Here is a 26,550-nt window from a genome sequence, read left to right as displayed (position 1 = left end):
CAGGGTAGTATGTCATGGTTGCTGGATACCAGTAATTGTATATTAGATATTGATAAATTGGTAAAATAAATGAAGAAGCACTAAACAAAGTCTTCAGAACCTTAGAGAGAGCTTTAGAATAGGAACAAGGCAGGTGAGGTCTGTTAATAAAGAATGGATAAACAGGAAAAGTGTATATAATATGTTCTCTAAATTACTTAATTGTAGGGAGTACAATATTGGTTTTAGTGCCACATCCATCATTTGAATTTAATAAATATTTGATTTACCATAAAAATAAGATCTAGTTGGTTCTATGTATACATGACCTTTTATTTGCTTTTTAGTTCAGTTTTCATATGACATAGACCATCCCCATTTCATCTAAAACATAAATATTATATTTAGGAAACAGCATTCATACAATATCTTTCTGCAATTTTCTAAAATACTTTAACTTCCTTCTTAGAAAGATAGTTGTGCCCATGGCTCCCTCTTGTGGCTCATACAGATATCAGAGAGAACTGGGTCTGTGCAGTCTGGCAGGCAGGACTGCATCCAGATGTGCATTTAATAAATCATGTATATACACAATGTTAAGTGTTAAATCATTTGAAGATATGCTCATGAAACTTGGTAAAGAGATTTTATTGCAGTCTTGTTGAAGAGTGAGATATTAAAAATTGAGTTTTTGTACTGAATTTATAGAAAGCAAAGTTAGTAGGTATGGAAGTTAAAGATTTTTCCTGGGATTTTCTGAGAGAAAAGCAAATATTGTCCTTTGCTTTTAAAATTATGATTGTTACTTGACTTCCCATATCTTGGTCTAAACTAAGTCCTAGTGGGAAAGTTTTATGTTATTTCCTTTCAGGGTTTTAAGAAAAGCAAAGTTTAAGATTCAAGAAGTTAAATGTGAGCAAGTAGCTCCATTTTTTAAAAGTTTTGGCTTCTTTTGTTACTGTGTGTCCTAGGGTGCAGTCTCTTCTTTCTTAGCCTAGAGTCGAAGCTAAAGAAGACTCTTTATTTGTTGTTTCTTATTGGTATTTCCTGGTTGGTTCAGAGAGGGGGCTCTCAATTTTGTCTAAAACCTTAAGAGACAAGGTTTATTTATTTCCTTTATTTCATCTTAAGAGCAATTTTATATTCTTTCCCTGCCAGCTTCAGAGGCAGACTGTGAATGGTTGCATACTGGTTTAAAGGAAATGGTTAGGCTTATCTTACTTTTCTATCTCCAGTAAACATTTATTTATTTAAAAAAATATATTTTTATTGATTTCAGAAAGGAAGGAAGAAGGAAAGAGAGAGAGAAATATCAGTGAAGAGGGAGAATCATCAATCGGCTGTCTTTTGCACATCCCCCACTGGGAATCAAGCCCACAACCTGGGCATATGCCCTTACCAGGATTCGAACTGTGACCTCCGGATTCATAGGTCAATGCTCAACCACTGAGCCATGCCAGCCAGGCTCAGTAAGCATTTAAAACTTGGCAATGAGACTTAGGAAGGAGTCAAGAACTCTTAACATGATTGTAATAAGAATTAAAGTGCATCTGTTGAAATAGATGCTTTGTAGGACAGAGAGTGAATTAGAAATAATCCCAATATTTGGAATGAAATGTATTCTTCTCTTGTAGAATAACAGATACCATTGGACCAACAGAAACCTCAATTGCACCAAGACAAAGACCAAAGGCCAACTCTACTGCTGCCACCCCCAGTGTGCTGACCATTCAGAGTTCAGCTACACCTGTTAAAGTCCCTGTGCCTGGGGAATTCAGTAACCACAGATCAAAAGGTAATATAGCCCTGCCAAATTAGGAATTAATTTATGGTTAATGAACACACACCTTTGATTTCTTAGGAGTATAAATTAGTTCAAACTTACTGTTGTGAAGCAGATAACATAATGCTTTAAGAACCTTTCTACTGATGCCTAATAAACTCAACTACAGTAGGTCTTTGGGTTACATCGGAGATCCGTTCCTATGGCGCGACGTAACACAATTTTCACTGTAAGTCGGAACCCACCTCCATAAGCACCCACGTCACTCACATGGAGCACGGACACAGCAGTAATGAAGTGAAACAGTAAAAGAATTTTAAAAGAAATATAACAATTCCTGACCTTTGCTTGTGGTAAATAAATAATAAAAAACATAAAGCACATATGTACATATGTCAAAATGACGGATTTTTTTTTTTTAAATGAGATGGTGATGTAACCATGAAATGTCGTACGTTGAGTCTGATGTAACCCGAGGATTGCCTGTAATTATTTTTCTAAAGTCCTAGGACATACAAAAGTATGGTATACAAAAACCCACAATTTATTTATCCCTAGTGTCATCAACAAGTAGGGTTTGAGGTTGATGATAAAGTTCAAGAATATAGAAAATCCTGTGTTGTATTGGAAAGGAGGAAGTTGAAACTCTAGCCTCACAAAGTTCTATGTCTTTGCACTGACCTAGAGTCTTGGCCATGGAGTCTGTCTTGGACTGTGTAGACAGTGCAGTATAGAAATTTGTCTTGTCACCTGATTTTGAGAAAAATTGTATTTCTAATATAAATATCTTCTAAGCATTATGAATCAATACAGGGTTTAAAACAATTTATCTTCCCCCCTTCCTCCAATGAAATATTTTTAATATTAGAGAGTAAACTTGTTCTGTCAAAGGTTTGGGCATATAACTTGAAGGCCCATCTCAAGGAAACCTCTCTGGCACTTTATTTCATGATATATATTTTTAAATGTTCAGACTACTCTAATGGTTAAGATCCCATATTTTAAGGCTCTAGATCTGTGTGCCCTTCCCCCCCCCCCCCAATTTTTTAGTAATAGAAGTTAGTAAAATGCTATATTTCTCATAAGATTGTTGTGAGGATTAAATGATTGCTTAATATAATGCCTGTCACATAATATGCCTTAATAAATGTTAACTACCCTGTTTCCCCAAAAATAAGACAGTGTCTTATATTAATTTTTGCTCCCAAAGATGCGCTAGGTCTTATTTTCAGGGGATGTCTTATTTTTCCATGAAGAAGAATATGGTACACATTTATTGTGAAATGAAAATAAAGGAAATTTATTACCTGTATACGGTACGGTAGTACGGTAGTTGTCAACACAAACCAGATAAACTGTGAATCCTACAGTATCAAGAATTTACTCATTTATTCAATGACAATCATGTCATCATCTTCTGGAACATCATCATAACAATCCAATTTCTGAATTTCTTATGACTCCATTTCTTTCAGAATCAGTGGACCAAATCTCTCAATGTTTAAGCAATAGCATTCTGAGACAGAGTGGGGGGGGGGGGGGGGGGGAGGAGCGCGCGCGCACTTATTTTCAGGGGGTTGCCTTATATTTCACTCAGAAGGAAACCTGTAAGTAGGTCTTATTTTCGGAGGATGTCTTATTTTCGTGGAAACACGGTATTAATTACTGTTAGTACTATGAAGTAAAATATATGCTTAGGGATGGTAATATTTATTTTATCTGATGTATTGCTGCATATCTCTGTGTGATCAGGTATACCAGATAGAGTATTTTATGGAAGAGGGGAGGAGAAAATAGGGGAATTTGAAATCCTTTGTGTCCAATTCTCATTTTACCATTTCTTATCCGCACTGTTCTCTTTTAAAATGGGAATAACAACTTTTTTTCTGTCATAAGGAGTAAATAACAAAAGGTGTATGCTAGCTAGGAAAATTACGTTTCATAGTAAACATTCAGTGTGTTAATTTTTCTCTTCTACTCTTTTGGTTTGAAGATCCTATTAGTCAATTATTAATGGCCTTCAGACCAGACTATCACACTTGCAGTTGGACAAATGGGTTTATTACGTGCCGTGGGGATCTGTGGGAGAGTCTCAGTAAAGTGGTATTTGAATTATTAAAGGATTTGGGCTGTGTTAGGTAGTTTTGGGGAGGCTATAAGGAAGTGGGGCCTTGCTCTGAATGGAAAGAGTTAGGAAGGTGGGGCTGTGATATCATAAATAGAAGGAGGGAAGCCAAAGCCTCAGTAGGTGGGAAGCAGCCTTCATTCACGTGAGGCAGGACGGGGAGGGTTCGGTCACTCCTGTGGTTTGGGCAGAGTTCCTGATTTTGTCAGTGCTGAGACATGATCATGGAGTGGTTTTGTTGTCCTGACCCATCATGGTTACAGGAGGGCTTTGTCTGGTGCTGGTATTGAGTGAAACTGCATATGTTCATCTGGGAAACAAGACCTCGCTGTGAGTGCCAGGAGTGCCTGCTGCCTTCCATGTCGGGGGTAGTGTTTATCATTTATGCTTCTAGCCCAAGCTGGAAAAGAAATACTGTTTCCCCATGTAGTCAGAAAGTAACAGATGAATCTATTCTTTTAAAACATTGAGACCAGAGGAAAATGTAAAACTCTCCCTTCTTTTTCTTCTCGGAATAAACCAGCAGCAGTTCAGTTTGTAGCCCATATTTGCTCTTATTAATAGTATTGGGATGAACATTTTTTTTAAAAATATATTTTATTGATTTTGTACAGAGAGGAAGGGAGAGAGATAGAGAGTTAGAAACATCGATGAGAGAGAGAGTCATCGATCAGCTGCCTCTTGCACACCCCCTACTGGGGATATGCCCGCAACCAAGGTACATGCCCTTGACCGGAATCGAACTCGGGACCCTTCAGTCCCCAAACCGATGCTCTATCCATTGAGCCAAACCTGTCTCGGCAGGGATGAACATTCTTATAGCAGACTTTTGATGTGCATGTCAGTACACTTTTCTGAGGAAGATGTTAAAAAGTATGCTTAACCAAAATTTGTTAGATAATGCCAAGTTGCTATCCAAAAAGACTTAAAAAAATTTACATTATCATCAACAGTGAGTGTCCTTTCATTCCTATTCTTATCAACAGTTGGTAGAATCGGTTTTTAAAGATGTTTTCCTACGGATAGGTGAAACTTTTTTTTGTTACATTTAAATATTCTTGATTAATAGTACTCTTTTATATATTTACTGGCCATTTTTCTGTGAATTTTTGCAATTTTAAAATAAGATTGTCTTTATTTTTATTGCTCTGAATGTTTTATTTTTCTGTATTTTGAATATTAGCTCTTAGTCAAAGGTATTATATTTTCTTTTAACTTATCATTTGTCTTTAATTTTATTTGGTAGTTCACTTAATTTCTTTGAGCTGTACTTTCATCATTTGTAAGATGGCGGAAATGTGGTAGGAGCATTTAATGATGTACTTGAAAGCAGTATTTTCTTGTGGGCTTGTTGCGATGCTGTTTGGGAGTTCTCTGGTGCTCCTTGCCCTTGTCTTGAGAACCAAGGAGCTCTATTTAGCTTGATGACACTAAATTAAAGGTCACAGTTTGTGAGATAAGAGGTGAAGCTCAAGAATTATTGCCTGATGATCATTGGTTTGTGATTGGGTTTTATCAAATCCAGCCACGACTATTCTTCCCCTAGATATCAGGTGCTAAAAAAGAATGTTTAGCTGAGGAGTTTAACTTCTAATACTCATAACTAGAAACAAATCTACTTAAAGGCTAAAAATGGTGGTTATGTTTGTGGTGCAATTATGGTTTTAATTTTCTTCCTTATATTTTATAAATATTTTCAGGGGTAATTAAAATGAGCAAGCAGTTTCTTATAATTGGAAGAATTAGAAAAAGCTATAAAGCTATTGTCACAGAGGTGTATACTTCAGGCCTAGAGAGGTTCGAAGATATTAATGTTGATGGAAAAGGACTCTTCTCTTTCTCCTTTTTCCCGTAGGATTAAAGAGTTTCATTTGAATTTATGGTAATCCATTGGCAGAGAATACGTAAATTATAATGTATTTCTCTTTTTTTTCCCCCCCTGGTGTTTTGTATATCTTTTTCATTAATTTCTAAAATTTATTCATAGGATAGTCCTAGAGTAAGATTTGGGAAGCTTACAAATAAATATCCATTTAGGAGATAGTGTTAACACATTTATCACAGTAGCATTTATTGATCTATTGTGTAAAGGTTCTTTGGGGTGCTAAGAGATAAATAAGTCACCACCTCATCCCTCTGCAGCCCTAGTTAGGAAATAACCATTAAACAGTTAATATGTGCAAAGCATGAAACATTATGAACTGAGTAGAAGTGTTAGATGAAGGAACAAGGAAGAAAGTTTTGAGTTAAACTTTAAAGGATAAAAATTTTAGTAGGTAGAAAGGGACATTCTAGGTGGAGAGAATAATTTTGGCGAAGACACAGGCTCATATAGTGCATGACAGAGTTGAGAAATGCAGAAGAAACTGTTTTGGCTGCTTTGTTCATGGAGAGATGAAATGTGAAAGATGAATTGCTTCTAAGATGTTGACTTGTTCAGAGTTGCAGCTGACAAAATTAACTTTCATGGGTACTTAGATTTAGAGTAAATAATCCCTTGAGATTATGTTCTTTTGAAAGTTTCTATGTTATAAAATAAGGCTATAAATGTCTTGGTTAAAGGATTATTGAATTAGTGTTTTGAAATACACCCATTGTTTTTGAAATCCATGAGTATGTTAATATAAGTTTTTGGAAACTCCTTTTAGGAGCACTGAGACCTGGAGTCAGCCCTGAGATTTTACTGGGTCAGGGGCCCCCTCAACAGCCTCCGCAGCAAAACAGAGTACTTCAGCAACTACAGCAGGGAGATTGGAGATTGCAGCAACTTCATTTACAGCCTTGCCATCCTCAGCAGCAGCAGCAGGATGCTTATATGCAGCAGGTACTTCTTTTGTTACTTTAGATGTGAAAGTAGTGTTGAGAAATGCATGCAGCTTTGAATATCAGTGAATTCCTTTTCTTGCCATGGGCACCTTGAACTCTAGATCCAAGTAAACATTTTATTTAATTTTCTGACTAAGGAATATGTATTTTATTTGCATTCTTTATACTCTATTGAAATAGTTGCATCATGGCTTTATAAGGCAAAGAATATTCACCTAGTCATTTGGCATCATGAATAAACACTGCAGTTTATGATAAATATTTTTTTAGTTATATTTTGAGTTCAGATACCTAAGCTATAATTATTTTATTGTTGGGAAGGTGATATTAAGCTTAGAAAAGTAACATTGTCATGAGTTTTTGTTTTTATATGTTTGCTTGGTGTGTTTGTGGATGGTGGAAGGAGACATTTAGAGTTGCAAGGGATATAGAAAAAAAATAACCTTAAGTTCTGTTCTATGCTTTGCCTCATCAGAAACAGCAAATTTCTAGTTTTATTAAACATTTTGAATTTAATGACTGTCACCATTATCTTTCATAATTTCTTGAAATATTTTTGAGTCAACTATATGAATGGCACTTCTTAGGAGTGCCTCCTTCCTCTGGTCTTGACTGATAGCCAAAGTGGAGGGTAGTTAAGTAGGTGATGGCTAGAAGATATAATTGAAGGGAAGATAAGAAGAGCTTGGGAATCCTATATAATAAAGAGATAATATGCAAATTGACCATCACTCCAACACACTGCCCCCATGTAGATACAAGATGGCCGCCACAAGATAGCAAGCAGGGGAGGGCAGTTGGGAGGTGACCGGGCCTGCAGGGGAGGGCAGTTGGGGGGGACCCAGGCCTGCAGAGGAGGGCAGTTGGGGGTGACCAGGCCAGCAGGGGAGGGCAGTTAGGGGTAACCAAGACAGTAGGGGAGGGTAGTTAGGAGCAATTGTGCTTGCAGAGGTACAGTTAGGTGTCAATCAGGTTAGCAGGGGAGTGGTTAGGGGGTGATCAGGCTGGCAGACAGAAGTGGTTAGGGGCAGTCAGGAAGGCAGGCAGGTGAGCAGTTGGGAGCTAGCAGTCCTGAGGTCTCTAGTTGAATAAATGAATTCTGGATACAAGTAACTTCAGGGTCTTCGTCAAACTAGTAAATGTTTAGATTTCTTCCCAACATCCATAAGGTGCTGGAAATGGTTTTGGTTGAATCTATTATGTTTCATTGATAATTCTGAAGCCATTTTCAATAATATATAAGTTGTAGGTACTGACGATAGCTATTTTACATTGGTGTTTGGACTCCTGAGTACCCAAGTCATTGTTATGGTACAATTAGCATGTAAAAAGGAAGACTATGGCACAAAAAAGGCGTGAGTGATATTGGTGAACTTTTTACTTTTCTCATTGTAGTATCAACATGCTTTGCAGCAGCAACAGATACTACAGCAACAATTTTTAATGCACTCAGTATATCAGCCACAGCCTTCTGTATCACAGTATCCTGCAATGGTAAGTTACATAATTTCTAGAGATTTTTCTCTGAATATGCTGTTGGAATTCACAGTGTGAGTGGCATTATTCAGAATTTAATTATTTCAAAATCAATCCAAGTTAGTTAATTATACATCCTATATAATAAAAGCCTAACATGCGAAGTGTCTAGTTGGCCGTTCAACCAATTAAAACATAATATGCTAATGATATGCTAAGGCTGCTCAACTGTTCACTATGATATATACTGACCACTAGGGGGCAGACGCTCCAACCAGTAGGTTAGCTTGTTTTTGGGGTCCAGTCGATCGGGACTGAGTGAGATGGGCTGAACATGCCCTGGAGCCCTCCCACAGCCCCTCTCCAGCTGGCCACCTTCCCACGTCTCTCCCAGGCCCCAATTATGCACCAGTCGGGTCCCTTGGCTTGGCTTGCACGCTCTTGCAATCTGGGACCTCTTGGACGGTGTCAGAGACCCGATTTCAGCCTAATCCCACAGGCCAGGTCAAGGGATCCCACTGGTGCATGAATTTGTGCACTGGGCCACTAGTACTTGTATATATCTCTATGTACATCTATTATAAAATTGAGTTTTAAACAGAGAGAGGAAAAAGGAGAAATGGAGAGATAGAAACATTGATGAGAGAGAAATATCATTAATTGGCTGCCTCCTACACACACACCTCAAAATCCAGACATGTGACCTGACTGGGTATAAGACCATGACCTCTTGGTTCCTGGGTCGGAACTCAACTACTGAGCACACCTGCTGGGCTAATTACACATATTTTACCGAAGCAGTAATATATACTTTTTTTTTTTTTTTTAAAGCAGGACCACTGTGATAGTTTTTGTTTTCTGTTGTGGTAAAATATACACTGAGTGGCCAGATTATTATGATCTCTGAATGCATAATAATCTGGCCACTCAGTGTATATCCTATATAATAAAAGGCTAATATGCAAATTGCAAATTGTCCCCTTGACCAGGTGTTCAACCAGCAGGCAGGCGGGCCAACCGCCCATGTCATAATAATGTCGTAATAGCTATTCTACTTTTTTGTTGTTTTTGTTGAGTCTTTTAGGGATGTTACCCATTTCCCTGCCTACCCCGAACCTTTGCCTCCCTCCACCCAGTTCCTGCTCCTCTCCTCCTCCTCTGCAGGCCTTCACCACATTATTGTCTGTGTCCATGGACTATGTATATATGTATATATATTCTTTGGTTGATCTCTTCCCATCCTCCCCTTTCTTCCTCCCTTCTGAGATATGTCAGTTTGCTCCATTTACTCATGCCTCTGGTCCTATTTTATTTTATTTAGTTTAGTTGATCATCAGTTTTATTCTTTAGGTACCACATATAAGTGAGATCATGTGATTCTTGTCTTTGACTCAAAGCCAGTCATGTATTATAAATCAGCTTTAAAGTGGGCTGAACTATAGCAACTTTAGCACTTTGTAACTAACTGGTAATATTTTTTGTTTATCTCATAGTATAAGGAAAATGGTTCTGTTTCCCATTATCTTTTTGTCCTATGTCTTTCACTTCGCAAATGTCAGTTGAAGAAAATTATGTTAGTTTCAGAGAATAGTTTGATCTTTTTTACAGCAACCACCATATTATAAGGACTAACATACTCTATTATCTTAAAACCTAGAGGCCTAGTGCACGAAATTTGTGCATGGGGAGAGGATGTCCCTCAGCCCGGCCTGCACCCTCTCCAATCTGGAACCCCTTGGGGGATAACTGGCAGTCAGACATCTGTCTCACAATCCAAGACCCCTGCCTCCTAACTGCTTGCCTTGCCTGCCTTGCCTGATTGCCCCAGCTGCTTCTGCCTCCCAGCCTAATTTCCCCCTAACCACTCCCCTTCTGGCCTTATCGCCCCCAACTGCCCTCTCCTGCCAGCCCAATTGCTCCTAGCTGCCCTCCCCTGCAATGATCCACCTCCTCCACTGGGACCCGCCTTCTCCACGTGAGGTGGCAGAAACCCGGGACCAGCCTCCTCTGTGGGGTGCAGAGCTGCGGGATCCCAAAGCCTCACCACACGAAGCGGCCACCAGGCTCTGCCTCTGTTGTGCGTGCAGCCATCTTGTGATGACGTCGTGCATAAGAACCACCTAGGCTTTTATTAGTATAGATATTTAAAGGATAATTTTTGAATCCTTCCAATTAGCCTACCTTTATAATTTCTTAACTATTAATAGATTTATTTCATTTTGTTGTATTTTTCTAGTAGCGAATTGCTCCTTCAGATATAAATTATTTTTAATTTTTTTGATTTTGTTGCCAATGTGAAAAGAAGGAACATAATAAACAGGTATGGAGCTGACAGTGTATTAGTGAACTCGAGCATTGTTTTGTTTAATGGCATTTCTGGTTTCAGGTGCAGCGGTATCAGCAGGCTTTCATGCAGCAGCAAATGCTAGCTCAGCAACAGCAGTCTCAACAACAGGCGTCATCTGAGTATCTTACTTCCCCTCAAGAGTTCTCACCGGCCTTAGTTTCCTATACTCCATCTCTTCCAGCTCAGGTTGGAACCATAATGGACTCCTCTTATAGTGCCAATAGGCAAGTATTTTTCCAATGAATGCTAAGGAAATTCTTGTGGAAGTAGGTGTAATTGTGGATTGGAGTCGTTAAGTGGCTCCTGAATTAGTTTAGAGTCTATCTTTATGTAGCATTCTCCTACTCCCCCATTCTTACCCCCCCACCCCCCTTAAAATCAATGAACATATCCTTGGGTGAGGATTAAAAATAAAAAGAAGCACATAGAGATTGTTCCTCCATTACCAATGTTAGAACATCTGGATCTGAATTCAGAATGAACCTGGCAAACTTTTTGATGCTGCCTCATTCCTATGCTGTGTTTGCAGGTTGGATTGAAGGGAGGTGCCCAGGGATATTCTTAGGTTAAGAAGTCTTGAGATCTTATCTTCCCTTAAGAGCTAAGAGGCTTATTAGATAACTTTTCATAGACCATTGGTCCCAGACTCCAGACTATAGATACTTTAACACCATGAAAGATTTATTATGTAAAAAATAACTCTTACCTAGTTTTAGCTAATTTATAAAGCAATTCTAGCAGTTAATAATTTGTTGGTAGCTACTTAGAAAATGCCTCTGTTAAAAGGAAAGTTATTGTAACTTCTCACAGTAAGGGCATAAAATCACCTTACTAGCGATTTTAGAATGATGACTTTGATATGGCTACTGATTTTCATTTTAAGGCTTATTCACTATGATAATAGTAGTTAATATTTATTGAATGCTTAATATTATTTTTTTACTAGACACTGTTCTCTTTATGTATATTAAATCATTTAATCTCAGTATTCCTATGAGATATATCCTGTTACTCCTGTTTTATAGATAAGGATGCTGAGAAATAGAGAGGATAAGGTTCCTACCCAAGGGTACACAGCAAGTGACCTTAAAGGGCCTGTTAAAATCCCAGTTGGTCTTTCTCTCAATCAATGCCCTTATCTGTCATCTCCATAACAATACAGCCATCTGCTTTCCTAAGCATGTATAAATTAGGGCATTTAAAAAATTCAGTTTTAATATTTTTTCTTCTCTTAATTATTACTCTAGGTCAGTTGTTGAAAAAGAAGCAGTTGCAAATATTACAAATCAGAAGAACTTCAGTAACCCACCTGATATGTCAGGGTGGAATCCTTTCGGAGAGGATAATTTCTCCAAATTAACAGAAGAAGAATTGTTGGACAGAGAATTTGACCTTCTAAGATCAAGTAAGGGACACTTGAAGGCTTATTTTGCTTCAGAGTAAAATAACAGCTCTATGATTATTCAGCAAGGCCAAAGACTGCTTTAAGGGGGTAAAAAGAAAATTCTTTTTGTGCATTTGAGGGCAAAAATCAGGCCATCTTCACTGACATACAGAACTATCAAACTGTGTTGCGTGCATTAGAACTCAGTTGCTTGATAGTAGCTATTAAACCCAAGATTACTGATAATACACTGATTCCTAACGCTTAAAATATATTGCATATTATTGAATGTTAAGTTCACAGTGTCTCCAAAATATGGAGAATTAATGTTCAAATAAAAAGGGAGACATTGGTATCATGCTTTACTAGTAATCATTTTGAAGCTTTGTGTTTTTTTGCATATTCAAAAGAAGATATTGTGGGTCTGAGATGCCCTTTGAAAGTGCCTGAAAGAAAACATGGGCTACTACATTATGTTAATGTTTTGTAATGCCCTTTTAATGAGTGATAATCTGAAAGGGCTGTTTTGTTGTCCTGATGTGGCAAAAATTAAATAAATTCTTTTCCATTTTAAATCAGATATCTCAATGTTTTTACTTGGAATCATTGCCTTTTCTTTTTGCCTTTTCCTAAACTACCTAATATATATGTCAAGCCTCGCCATACATAAATTTAGAAGAGTTCCTTTTTTTGGAAAAGGGAACTGTGGAATGTTTTGAGGAGGTTGCTAAATTGGAGCAAAACACTTCCGGTGCATGTTAATTTTCAGGTTTCTCAAGTGTGTGTGTGTGTGTGTGTGTGTGTGTGTGTGTGTGCGCGCATTCAAGTGTGTTGACCCATTTTTGCATGTGAAAAGAAGGTCTTACTGGTCCCTACTTAAGAGTTTCTAGTTTCTAGTTTATTTTAGGTAACTGGCCTCATGAGAACATTTACTAGATAAAATGCTTTGTTCCACATTGGTATACTATATTTTATGTAAAATTTTAAATCCCTGAGAATAGTTGTTTGGGATTTGAATTTGTATTTCACATATTGGTCATATGATTATCAAAAATTAAATTGATGATTAAATGTAGATATAAAATGAGTTCTGAGCCTTTAATAAAAGTTTGTTAACTTTGGTAAAACCAATCTTACATCTTTTTATTAAAAGTTGTTTTTTAACCACAACTTTCTTGTTTGATATTTCCCCTACATTTTATGTTGAGTGGCCCCAAAGCAAAGTTTTAAAAAAAGGAAACAGCCCTGACCGGTTTGGCTCAGTGGATAGAGCCTCGGCCTGGGGACTGAAAGGTCCCAGGTTTGATTCCAGTCAAGGGCATGTACCTTGGTTGCAGGCACATCCCCTAGGGGGTGTGCAAGAGGCAGCTGATCCATGTTTCTCTCTATCCCTCCCCCTTCTTCTCTGTAAAAAAATCAACACAATATGTATGTATGTGTATATATATATATATATATATATATATATATATATATTAATAAAAAGGAAACAAAGTATTTTTTTTGGGAGGGGGCACGTTGGCAGGGAGGCACAGGGATAACCAGATCATTATAACTTGAGGAATTATTTTTAAAGCAATAGAAAAATTAAAATACTTATCGTATTTTTCGGACCATAAGATGCACTTTTTTCCCCCCAGAAGTGGGGGGAAAAAGTCCCTGCGTCTTATGGTCCAAATATAGCCTACACATATACTTTAAAAAAAAAGTTTTTTTACTTGCCCGGCTCTGTGTGGTCTCTGTGTGCTTGCCCGGCTCTAAAATGGTTCTAAATGCTGCTGTTTACTTTACAGGGTTGATTACATGTGTTTATGACTGTGATGTTGGGTTTTAATGCACATAAAATATTTTAGGACACTATTTGTTTCAGAATCTTTTTTTCTTCATTTCCCTTCTCTAAAAACTGGTGCGTCTTATGGTCCGGAGCGTCTTATGGTCCGAAAAATACGGTATTTAATGTGTTCTTACTGTGAGAGTAACCAAGGGTTTGTTAAATCAGTGTTTTACTCCTTTGATAAAAACTTAAAAAAAAATTAATTTATGGAATGGGTAAACTGTTCACATAATTTTGACTTTGTAAAAATTTGTAATGACATCCAAGTTTTATTTACTTCATATAGGCAAGAATGGCATATAAATATTCATGTGTACAGAATTTCATAAAAATTGGTTTAGCATGTAAAATTTTTTAAAAATATATATTTTATTGATTTTTTACAGAGAGGAAGAGAGAGGGATAGAGAGCTAGAAACATCGATGAGAGAGAAACATCGATCACCTGCCTCCTGCACACTCTCCATTGAGGATGTGCCCGCAACTAAGGTACATATCCTTGACCGGTATCGAACCTGGGACCTTTCAGTCTGCAGGCTGATACTCTATCCACTTTGCCAAACCAGTTTCGGCAACATGTAAAATTCTTTGAAAAAATATTTTTTTTATTGATTTCAGAGGGGAAGGAAGAAGGGGTTGGGGAGGAATAGAAACATCAATGACGAGAGAGAATCATTGATCACCTGCCTCCTGCATGGCCCACACTGGGGGTTTATGCCCCGACCGGGAATCGAATCTCGACCTCCTGGTTCATAGGTTGACAATGCTCAACCACTGACCTATGCCAGCTGGGCAGTTAGAATGTAAAACTCTTAACCAGCTATTTGCTTTCAAGCTTCAAGGTCAGATAATGTGTGTACTTTGCATATGTAATTGTGCACACGTACATATGCCAAAGAGAGTTTAGACTTCATTGCAGTGTTAATTATGGAAAGGTGTTAAGTTCCAACTAAATGTATAGGAAATTTATGTGAAGGTCGTACTTGGAGTAACTCATCCATTTGGCAAATTGCCTGGATAGTCCCTGAGTTATGGAAATCCTTGTCAGAGGCTGATGCACGTTGGCATATAACATCAGAAGATAGGAACTCTGAGCTCTGACAGTGTCGTTTAACTAGCTTGTAATCTCAATGATGTCACTTAACTGCTGTCTCACTTCCTCATTTAAAAGCTGAATATAATGATGCTTTAACTCAGAGTGTTCTCAAGAAAATTAGGTGAAATGTCTTTAAAAAATCTGGGCACTCAATAAAATGTCACTTTTCCTTTTCTCACCTTCTGTGTAAGTCTTTTAGGCTCCAACTTATGAGGTTAGTGCCTCTTAACTAGAATTTGAAAATTATATTTAAATTATCAGGTTTCTCAGCTGGCAACCAAAAAACCAAATTAGAAGGGACTTTGTGAGCAAACACAACAGCAAGAGTGACAGGTAACAACAGTAAGGAAGGAGCAGAAACATATCTTTTTTTCTGTTAGTAATTGATAGTCATAATGGGGTTCAAGAAAGGTGAAATGTTTTAATAAAGTTTACAAAGAAATCAAGAATATATAGAATGTAATTTAGAAAGTCTTCCTCATGAAGTTTTACTTAGCTGTACTGTTCAGTCATCTCTAGCACCTCTTTCACTCACAAACAGAAATGTATCTAATATTTGATCTAGTTGATAGATCAGGTTTAAATTACACTGATGGGCGAAAGACCTCTTTCAGAAACTTAAAAGAGTTTTAATAAAAGCTAATGTCATGAAAGTTGATTGTTTGGTCATTACTGGTTGGTTCCTCTGTCTCTTAATTTTCCAAAAGTGAATAAATAATTTATCGATTCATTTGAAATACCAAATTTATCTCTTTTTCCATTAGGTAGTTATTTTTCACCATTTTTCAAAGTTCTTTATAAAATAATTTAGATTTGGTTTATGAGATACTTTTTAAATATATATATATTTTATTGATTTTTTACAGAGAGGAAGAGAGAAAGATAGAGAGCTAGAAACATCGATGAGAGAGAAACATCGACCAGCTGCCTTCTGCATACCCCCTACCGGGGATGTGCCCGCAACCAATGTACATGCCCCTGACCGGAATGGAACCTGGGACCTTTCAGTCCGCAGACTGACGCTCTACCACTGAGCCAAACCAGTTTCGGCTATGAGATACTTTCTTAAAGATACAGATAAAACCATTGACCATGTAATGATTGCTCACACTAATACATTCTTATTTCACATTTTATTTTTTAAATGATTCATGGTTATTTGTTAAAAGGAAAAAATAAAAAGCAATATGATGTTTAGGAAATACGTGTATTATTCAGAAGATAATGTTAAAATCAAATATTTTGAGTTACTAAAATTAAAACAAAAGCTGTTTTTTAGTGATCTTTAAGAAAACAGAAAGGGATTTAACATGTAGAATAAACCAGATTCTTCTTACTTTTGCTTTTAGTGTAACTGAATATTATTTATGCTTCAGAATTTTTACCTGTTCCTAATTAAAAACAAAACATTAAATCAAAATGAAGAATTATTAATAAAGCTGGTCTCAGTAATATTTTTAAAAATTTAGTAAGTATATTTTTCATTGTCTGTTGTGCCAAAATATCCAGATTAGTATGTAAGCCTTAGTAATCTAATTGTCATAATATTTAACACATTAAATACTAATTAGAATACAGGTGTTTGCTTTGAAAAAATGTTTACTTGCATTTGTTCAAATAGCTGTGTAGCTCTACATGTTAATTAAAAATAATACTTAATGGAATGGAATATTTTTTTGTGGATGGTGAATTTATATTTTGTTTTTGTTTGTGTTTGTTTGCTTGTTTAAAATTACATCAATATTAAAAGGAAGAATAGAAGAAACAAAGACTAGCTATTTTGCAAAATCTACTGAATGTGTGTTTTTCTATGAAGCCACAGAATAAAATATATGTAAACATCTACATATATAATTAGTTTATTCTAAAACAACTCATCATTTTAAGATAATTTATATTACTGTTCCTTCAGAGCAGAATAACAGAAATTTTCATGTATACAAAAACAGTTTCAAAAGTATCAGATGAAGATTGCACTTTTACATCTTATTTATTAACTTTTAGGCTGTTCAAGCCAAAGGTTTTTATATTCCAGAGCCAATGGCTTGAACACCCTAAAGGTTAATAGATAAGGTAATGGCTTAAACAATTTAGAGTAATGAATTTTTTCTGATGATTGATATTATGGAATATAGTTTGATTCTAGGATTTTTCATTCTTATATTTTTGCCATCTGTATCAATTAAAATTTTTGAAAAGATACTGCCTTTACTCACCAATACAGTTCTGTTAGAAAGGCAGGAAGAGGTAAGTTTCTTATACTGAACAAATGAAACAAAAGCTTTGCGCTATTAAAAGTTGTAAACTTTGGTAAAACCAATCTTACATCTTTTTATTAAAATTTTTGTTTTAGCCACAACTTTTTTTTTTGACATTTCTGCTACAATTTATGTTGAGTGACCCCAAAAACAAAATTTTAAAAAAGAAAACAAAATATTTTTTGGGGGGTATTGGCAGGAAGCTACATGGGATAAATCAGACCATTATAACCTATTAATTGAAAACCAATTATTTGAAATGGAATTTAAAATAAATTTTAGGGGTGAGTATATAGTTGAAAAGTAATTCTACAGCCCTGGCTGGTTTGGCTCAGTGGATAGAGTGTTGGCCTTCGGAATAAAGCGTTCCATTCCAGTCAAGAATGCCCGGGTTGCGGACTCGATGTAACCAATCAGTGATTCTTTCTCATCTCTCTCTCTCTCCCAATCCCTTTCTCTCTGAAATCAATAAAAAAATATATTTAAGAAAAAGTAATCCTACATACCACTTCATTAGTTTTTATTTATAAAATAATGGATCATTTAAAATAATTAATACCATATGTGTTTTTATTTATTTTGTGTCCTGGGACCCATATTATCATGTGAACTTTGAAAATATAATTACTTAAAAACTCTTTCATGGGAAAATTGATTCTATGTTTTGTGGAACAATGAGAACATGATTCGTTTTATAGTGAATTTATCCCGATATCTGCTTTGAAATAATTGGATAAATGAACTTTGCATTGAACAGTGTCTTCATATTTTTAATTATGAGGATCCTCTATATAAAAAACATTAGTTTTCTCTTGCATGGTAATGTTTATACTCTTATCATAACTTTATGGTGTTATTTGAACATTTATCATGAATTCACCCACCAGTGTGTAAGGATTTAAAGAATCTTAGTGGTAAGTTTACATTTTATATTCCGAAACCATTGGTATAGTAGTTTATAAACCTGTAGATTTTTTAAAATATAGACTCCCTATCTAAATATTCTGGTTCATTAGGTCTGTGTTAGGTCTCAGGTAACCACATTTTTCACAGGAATCCTGGCAATGATTGATGCAGACAGTTTAGGAAGGAAGTTTGGTCCTGATTTAGACTAAGTTCCTATGAACTCTTATCTTGATTTTCAAGAATGAAGGATCATGGATAACGATATGCTGTGGTTATCACTCTGAGACAGTCTCTCCATTTGTCCTTCCCATCCCTTTTCCTTTGTCCTTACTTTTTATGCACCAGAATTTGGGAAATGAAGAACGGATGGGGGAGTCTAGGACTGTGATACAAAGCAGTCTCTGGTTTTACAGATACTTTATAAATGCACTTATGTCCTGAAAACATGGGTAACCATAACCACAGGTACCCTATGATTCACTGATTCTTAGGCCGCTCTTACCATTTGATTTATGGCTTCCCACCACAATAAATTAGAGACCCTTGGTTACGTAAAGTATCTCCAGTCTTACTTTCCCCCCCAGAAATATGCAAGAGACTAACACCTCCCTCTCTCTTTCTCTCTTTCCCTCTCTCCCTCTCTCTCTTTCTCTCTCTTCAAGATTAAAAAAAAAAATTAATTTATTGGTGTGATGTTAATTAAAGATTATATAGGTTTCAAGTATAGATTCTATGATATGTGATCTGTATATTGCACTGATTTTGGGTGGCCGACACACACTGATATATACAGAGCTAACTTGAATAGGTGTTGAACAACAAAATACTTAAACTTTTTTCTATAGTTCAATCAGCATTCGTTATTGATTTCCTGAATCAAGTACAGAGTTAATATCTTGAAAAAGAAAACCTAAAATAAAAATTTACTGTTATCCATTGCAGTATTGGATTTGAAAAACAGCTCTTAAGTTTTGGAAGTTTTGTTAGTGCATAAGTCAATTGTCAGGTGTGTTTTCTTAACAAAATATTAGTGCTTCAAAAAAATTTTAAGTAAAAATTTAAGCATCCTAAAGTTTCATGTAGACTTTGCAGTTAGTTTTAGCCATAAAAGTTAGTGATTGTATCCATTATCATAAACATATTTAAAGAATTAGTTGTTCGTGTCAGTAACTGAGTATATTCAGGACTATGTGGATGCTGGGCTTTTGCCTTCTGGAGAAGATGCTCCCTTGACCAGTACTATCTCTTCACTTGGGAGCCTGTTGAAGTACAGAATCTCAGGACCCTTTCCATAACCATCCAGTCAGTATCTCCATTAATCCCCATTTCCCCAATACTACATTTTTATCTCTAGCAGGGCTGGGGAACCTTTTTTTTTTTCCTGCTAAGAGCCATTTGAGTATCAATCATTCACTGGCCATACAAAATTATAAACTTAAAAAATTTGGTCAAACATTTAGTTAACTCACCTTGAATGCCTTGGGCAGAGCCAGATCAAATTATTTCAAGGGCCTTGTAAGTTCCCCAGCCCTGGTCTGTAGTTTGTTTTTAACATGCTACATGTATATTTCTCATTTGCTTATTGCTTTTTTGTTTTATTTACTGTTGCATGCCCACTGCCTAAAATAGTTCCTATATCTAAATAATACAGAAGTATTTGCTGGGTGAATAAATAAAGTATGTCATTAAGATGTTTAATAGAGAGATACCTATTGTATATCTTTGTACCCGTGTGTATGTGAACTATTTAATAACTACAAACAATAGGAGAAATGAACTATAAAATAATAGTGTTACTTTTTATTGCTGTTGAGAAATAGGATTTACCTTATTTAATGAATGAGAGACCATTTGCAATGTTGTTTTTCCATATGTATTTATGGAGAAAGTCTGCCAAATATGTCTCTGTTTAGTACGCTGGGTTTAAGTGCAGGTCCAGTATATTACAAGTTGAAGACAACTGGTATTTAAACCAAACCAAATTACTAGGTTAATTGCATTTAGTGAAATCTAGCTCTGTGATTGCATTGTTAAGCTTGCTTTTAGCAACCAAAAATTTGTTAAACTCGGGATTACCTCTAATAGTTATAAAAATAAACTCTGAATGTAATATTTTTCAAAATGCTGTTCTGTTGTTTAATTTTCACTTTTATTTACACTGTAAACCTCTTAAATTTTTTTAAAGACATTTTTTATTTTATTTTATTTTTTGTTTTGTTTCATCTTATTTTTGCAGATAGGCTCGAGGAGAGAGCATCCTCAGATAAGAATGTAGAATTTACTTCTGCTCTACATAACCATCCTCCAGAAGATCCTTTTGGTTCTGTTCCTTTCGTTTCTCACTCAGGCAAGTCACATGTGTAACATCATCACTTTCATTAAAAAGAATATACACAAGAACAAGATAGAGAACAAAACACTACTAATATAAAGCCAAAGTAAGATGTTACAGAAAATAGAAAATTACTTTAACCTTCAGCCATCCTGGTCTTACTAATGTAATTCTTTCCATTGGGTGATTCACTTGTGCTTTTGCCAACATATGAAAATGTGGATTTACGTAATATAACTGTAACTCTTTCCTTTCTTCGTTATTGAATTCTGTTAAAAAAAATCCATGCATGAAATATTTGTCATTTATATATTGAAAACATATAAAAGGTATTTTTATGCTTAGCTTTTGCTTAAAAATCCTATATTTTCCTAATTTATATATGTGCTTACAACTGCATTTTAAAAAGGTTTTGTATTTGTCACAGTCATTAATGATCTATTCTTTTGTTCTTATATTTTTGCTTTGATTTTAATCCAGAATTTAATTATTATTCACTATTTAAAAATATTTGTAGTAACATTTTCTTTTTATTTTATTGATTAAAGTATTACATATGTGTCCTTATCTCCATATGTCTCTCCCCCTGCCCCACTCATGCCCTCACCTCCCTGGTGTCTGTGTCATTGGTTAGACTTATATGCATGCATACAAGTCCTTTAGTTGATCTATCCCCTTTACCTCCTTCTATGGTTTGATGGTTTGATTCATGCTTCTCTGTCTCTGGATTTGTTTTTGTTCATCAGTTTATGTTGTTCATTATATTACACAAATGAATGAGATCATGTGATATTTATCTTTCTCTGACTGGCTTATTTTGCTTAGCATAATGCTCTCCAGTTCCATCCATGCTGTTGCAAATGGTAAGGATTCTTTTTTTACTGCAGCATAATATTCCATTGTGTAGATGTACCAAAGATTTTTAATCCATTCATCTGCTGATGGGCACTTAGGCTGTTTCCAAATCTTAGTTATGGTAAATTGTGATGCTATGAACATAGGGGTGCATGTATTCTTTCTGATTGGTGTTTCTAGTTTCTTGGGATACATTTCTAGAAGTGGGATCACTGGGTCAAATGGGTGTTCCATTTTAAGTGTTTTGAGGAAACTTCATACTGTTCTCCACAGTGGCTGCACCAGTTTGCATTCCCACTAGCTGTGCACAAGGATTCCTTTTTCTCCGAATCCTCGCCAGCACTTGTCATTTGTTGATTTGTTGACGATAGCCATTCTGACAGGTGTGAGATGGTACCACATTGTCCTTTTGCTTTGCATCTCTTAGATGATAGTGACTTTGAGCTTATTTTCATATGTCTCTCAGCCTTCCTCCTGTCCGCTTTAGAAAAGTATCTATTTAGGTCCATTGCCTATTTTTTGATTGGGTTAACATTTTCAAAGTAATTACCCAGTTAACACTGTTGAGGACATTTGTATAGAATAGGGTCTACGATACTTTGGCATAAGTGGATTTTTGTGGGTTTGGTTATAATGGAAAAAATGAGTTTACTCTTGGAAAAGGGAAATGTATTGGGAGAAATGATGCTTCAGTAGAAGGTAAAGATTTTGTTTAATACAGGGGTAGGCAAAAGTAGGTTTATAGTTGTTCATATGGGAGGGGAAACATGCAGGTAATGATAATTACAATAGGTTTATTAACTGTTTCATGCACTAGCAACTGTAAAGCTATTTTTGCCCACCCCTGTATATTCAAGGTAATTGTCAGCCATCTTCTTTGGTTCTGTTCCTTTTATTTCTCAGACAAGTTACATGTGTAATAATTATCACTACCATTTAAAAAAATACACACAAGAATAAACAACAACAAAAGAAACACTATGAATGTAAAGCCTAGATAAGAACTAGGTGAACCGACACCTGGGTGTTAGTCTGTGCCATTCTGAAGGCTCCTCATCTCCAAAGCCAAGCAATGTTGTCCTGGTTACTACTTGGATGGGAGGCTGGGAGACCACCTGTACCCTAGATTTTTGTTCTTGTTTAAAAGAAAGAAATAGGTGTTCAGGATTTTTGGTGGACACATCAAGGCAATGTTACACCTTTTCAATGTTAAGATTTGGTTATCCAGAAACTATAGCATAGTAACTGTCATGGCCCATAGTTTACACTTTGCCATTTGTTGACAAGAGTCTATATTCTTGTCATTTTCTGCTTGTTTTCTAATTATCTTTTTCATGAGTGAGCTGACATTATTAATTCAGGAAGACAGTTTACTGTGTCTGTTTAGTTACTGTGCATCGATGTGCTCCCTCACATTCCCAACAAGCTATACAAATGTTACTGCTTTAAAAAACATTATGGTATCTCTAAATGGTCTCTATAAGTTCTCAGACATAGTACTCAGTGACTTGAAATATTGATCTATTTGTGGCAGAAAGTCATTTCAGTATTAGCTTTATTTTCATACTCTAGAACGGTGGTTCCCAACCTTGCATGCTCTACCTAAGCATTTCTAAAATCCTGATGCCCTCCCTGGGACATGTAATTATTATTATTCAAAAAGTGAACTCCTGGTCATGTGGAGGAAGCCTAAAAGGCCATTAACTTGGTCTAAACAAGCATCCAAAGAACATGGCATCCATGAAAGAGAAAAATAAAAGAATGAAAGGACAGTTGTATTGAGGAAGAAATCACTAAGAAATTATTAAAATAATAATATAAAGTGATATGAAAAATAGCAAATAAAGTTTCAAAATATACTGAAATGCATAAATATGACACAATTTATATCTATATGCTGTAGATGTGGCCCCTAAAACCATAAGAAATGCAGGAAATTCACTATTAATAACTTATTCTTGCCCCCCTTAAAAATGAAATTGTGCCTCATGTTGGGAACCACTGCTCTAGAAGATGATGTGTAATAGATTTCACGTTTGCACATTTCTGTGTTTTTAAAGAGCTTCTGAAGAACCCTGGAAAAATGACTACTAGAATCGGGCTAGTGTGAGTCTCAATAATTTGCCTTTTCCCTGGATGCTTATTTTGGAGTTGGCCTAGGATTTGTGTAGCTAGAAATATACTCACTGATTTTAGCTTGATTGTGGCATTTTATTTTGTTTTCTCTTTTTACTGTGAGTAATTAAAGTCTCTTAGATTTTAAGCTTATAGAGGTGCTAAGGGCTCCTTGGTGGACATCCCCCAAGGGGTTCTAGACTGCAAGGGATCACGAGCCAGGCTGAGGGAACATCCCCCCCCCCCCCCCCATGCACGAATGTCATGCACGCAGCCTCTTGTAGCAAATGTTTGTTGTAACATAAACTATTATAAATTATGAGTCCAAGTGCTGTATCATTTATAAGCCACTAGAGGCCCAGTCCACGAAATTCATACACTATTGGTGGGGGGTCCCTCAGCCGGGCATGTGCCCTCTTGCAGTCTGGGAGCCCTCGGGGAATGTCCAACTGCTGTGGAGGTGGGAGAAGCTCCCACCATTGCCGCTGTGCTCACCAGCTGTGAGCCCAGCTTCTGGTTGAACGAAGCTCCCCTATGGGATCGAGCCAAAACTGGCTCTCCTACATCCCCCGAGGGGTCCTGGATTGCGAGAGGGCACAGACGAAGCCGAGGGATCGCACCACTGCATGATTGGGGCCAGGGAGGTTGGACAGCTGGGGAGGGACGTTGGGAGGGCTCCAGGGCATGTTTGGCCTGTCTTGCTCAGTCCTAATCGGCCAGACTCCAGCAGCAAGCTAACCTACTGGTTGTAGCATCTTCCTCCTGGTGGTCAGTGTGCATCATAGGGATTGGTTGTTTTGCCATTTGGTCGATTTGCATATTAGCCTTTTATTATATAGGATTATTATATAGGACGGTCTTTGATTTATTACCTTTCATCCACCCACCCACAATTGGGGCCAGGAAGGGACACAGGAGGTTGGCCAGCTGGGGAGGGACTGTGGAAGGCTCCATGGCATGTCCAGCCCATCTCACTCAGTCCCAATAGGCCAGACCCCAGCAGTAAACTAAACTACCTGTTAGAGCATCTGCTCCCTGGTGGTCAGTGCACATCATAGCGACTGGTCAACTCTCTACCCCCCTGGTGGTCATTGTACGTTATAGCAAACAGTTGAGCAACCTTTGTATATCATTAGCATATTATGCTTTGATTAGTTGAACGGATGACCATATGACTGTACACTTAGCGTATTAGGCTTTTATTATATAGAAGGATAATGAATTCCTAGGTGTATGGTTTATAGCTTTAGATTAGGGGTGTCGAACTCAATCAGAGAAGGGGCCAAAATCTAAAATCCAGCCTAAATCGCGGGCCGAATGGTTTACTGAACAGTCATAAACTGTCATTGTGATGGAAACTCAGCGGAGTGCAGTGATGACAGCGCGGTGCGGGCCACATTGCAAGGCCTGGCGGGACGGATTTGGTCCGCGGGCCTTGTGTTTGACACATGTGCTTTAGATTGTAGTATATAATTCTTGAAGATCAAGAATTTTTCTATTCCAGGATGTCTACAGTAATGATTAATACTTAGTGAATTCTATTGTAAGCATACAGTGGAAACTGAGACTCAGAGTCAGTGACTTGCTTAAGGTTAGATAGTATATAAGTAGGAGTCTAGCTCTGTGTAATTCCAAACTCTCTTCTGCAAAACAAAAGTATTGGTCTGTTTTAAATAAAAATTGACAACGATATAAGTAACATATTAGAGATGTCAGTTCTATAGCATTTTTGATCTGGCTAGGAAATACTCTTCACAGCTAGTATGATTGTCTTATTCTCGGCCTTGTCGCTCAGCCTGTATTCAGAGAAATAGAACAGATTTTGATAAAACCTTTTCCTAATCCTCTAATCCTTGGGCCTGGCATAGTAAATTGCTGAGAAATGATGGCAGGCAGTATGCTGCCAATTCAAAGTGAGTTTTAAAGTCTTATAGCCTCACCTCCTCCCTTATATAATAGTTGAAGAGACAACAGAAGGCATGTAATTATAATAGCAGTTTCAAGCCATTTATTCCCTATAATCTGATAGCAAAGAAAAGAACATCAAAACAAAATTTATTTGAACCTGGAAGCTTCTTATATGATTAAAATTGTACCACCTGATTTATAACTAAATGAACTGTCCTCTAAAAGATGGAAACCTGATTAGAAGAGTGGTAATATGAATAATATGAGGCAAACATGTCCCACTCTCCACAATTTTGACATTTTCTAAATATATTGAAAATTTTAGTATAGTTTTTGAAGGTGTATTTACTATGTAATTTAAAAACACATTTGCACTATTTTAATCAAATAACTTACATTTATAACCCATGAACACAATAGTTTGGTGAAGACCTGGAATGGGTGGGTGTGAGATGGAGGAGGTTAAAGGGGGAAAGAGAGGGCTGTCTATAATACTTTGAAGAATAAAGATAAATTAAAAAAATAAAATAGACTGGCATTAGCTAGCATCTTATTCTTTTCATGAAGTATTTATTTAAAAGAATACCATAATATATGAAAATCTATGAAAATTGACTACTAATTTACTTTTTGAGTTTGGAATCTTCTTTTAGATTGTATAAAATTATAATTTGGACACCTAGCAATTTCCTTTCATGAAAACTCAAACATGGAATAGATGAATTTATGTTCTTATGTTGATTTGGCAGTTTATGTCCTTCATTTCATTTGGTTAGGAAAGCTTGTTCTTTGGAACCTCCCAGTTTACCTGGGTCAGTCATCTTCTAGGTCACTAGTCAGGATTAGCATGGGGTTTCACAACTGTGGGTCAATGATAAGTTTCTTGTAGGCAGCAGTTGTCTTATTCATATTTGTATGCCATCTGATACCTTGATGAATAAATTATCAAAATATACTTTGGTAATCTTTCTTACTCTCACATATACACACATTAATATTTAATAAGCTTTCAGTAAGTAAGATGAATGCTGTTTAAGGTTTAGCTCTATCAGGAAAGTTCCATTATTTTCCTTATGTAGAGATGAAGTACCTGAGGTTATTTTTGGATGTTTATCTTCCATGGATTTTATAAAGAGTATTCTTTCATTTTTGTATAGTGGTCTGTTTTAAATAAAAATTTACAATGATATGAGTAACATATTAGAATATAGTATCTCTAGAATTTAACTCTACAAAATACTCAAGAGGAATTGATTGTACAGACTTTTTTTCTGAAATAGAAACAATATAATGCCCTTCTATTCATTATTTTTGTTTTGTTTGTTTT

The 26,550-nt window shown here is 36.3% G+C and overlaps 1 protein-coding gene across 3 annotated transcripts in view; it reads left to right on the top strand.

Moving 5' to 3' along the window:
• Nucleotides 1-26,550, top strand: part of BMP2K (BMP2 inducible kinase) — a 118,668-nt gene that overhangs the window by 78,353 nt on the left and 13,765 nt on the right. Inside the window, exons 10-15 of one of the 3 annotated variants that reach the window (XM_036412682.2) lie at nt 1,614-1,774; nt 6,539-6,711; nt 8,109-8,207; nt 10,576-10,760; nt 11,784-11,941; nt 20,250-20,360. In XM_036412682.2, the coding sequence (XP_036268575.1) occupies nt 1,614-1,774; nt 6,539-6,711; nt 8,109-8,207; nt 10,576-10,760; nt 11,784-11,941; nt 20,250-20,360 (887 nt within the window). Of the gene's footprint in view, nt 1-1,613; nt 1,775-6,535; nt 6,712-8,108; nt 8,208-10,575; nt 10,761-11,783; nt 11,942-20,249; nt 20,361-26,550 lie in introns of all 3 variants that reach the window. The other 2 variants (XM_036412672.2, XM_036412691.2) reach the window with 2 other exon arrangements.

The sequence above is a fragment of the Pipistrellus kuhlii genome, unplaced genomic scaffold (genome assembly GCF_014108245.1).
Source record: "Pipistrellus kuhlii isolate mPipKuh1 unplaced genomic scaffold, mPipKuh1.p scaffold_m20_p_1, whole genome shotgun sequence".
NCBI classification, from domain to species: domain Eukaryota; kingdom Metazoa; phylum Chordata; class Mammalia; order Chiroptera; family Vespertilionidae; genus Pipistrellus; species Pipistrellus kuhlii.
Note: the sequence above shows the minus strand (reverse complement) of the source record. Positions and strands in the feature narration are given on the sequence as shown.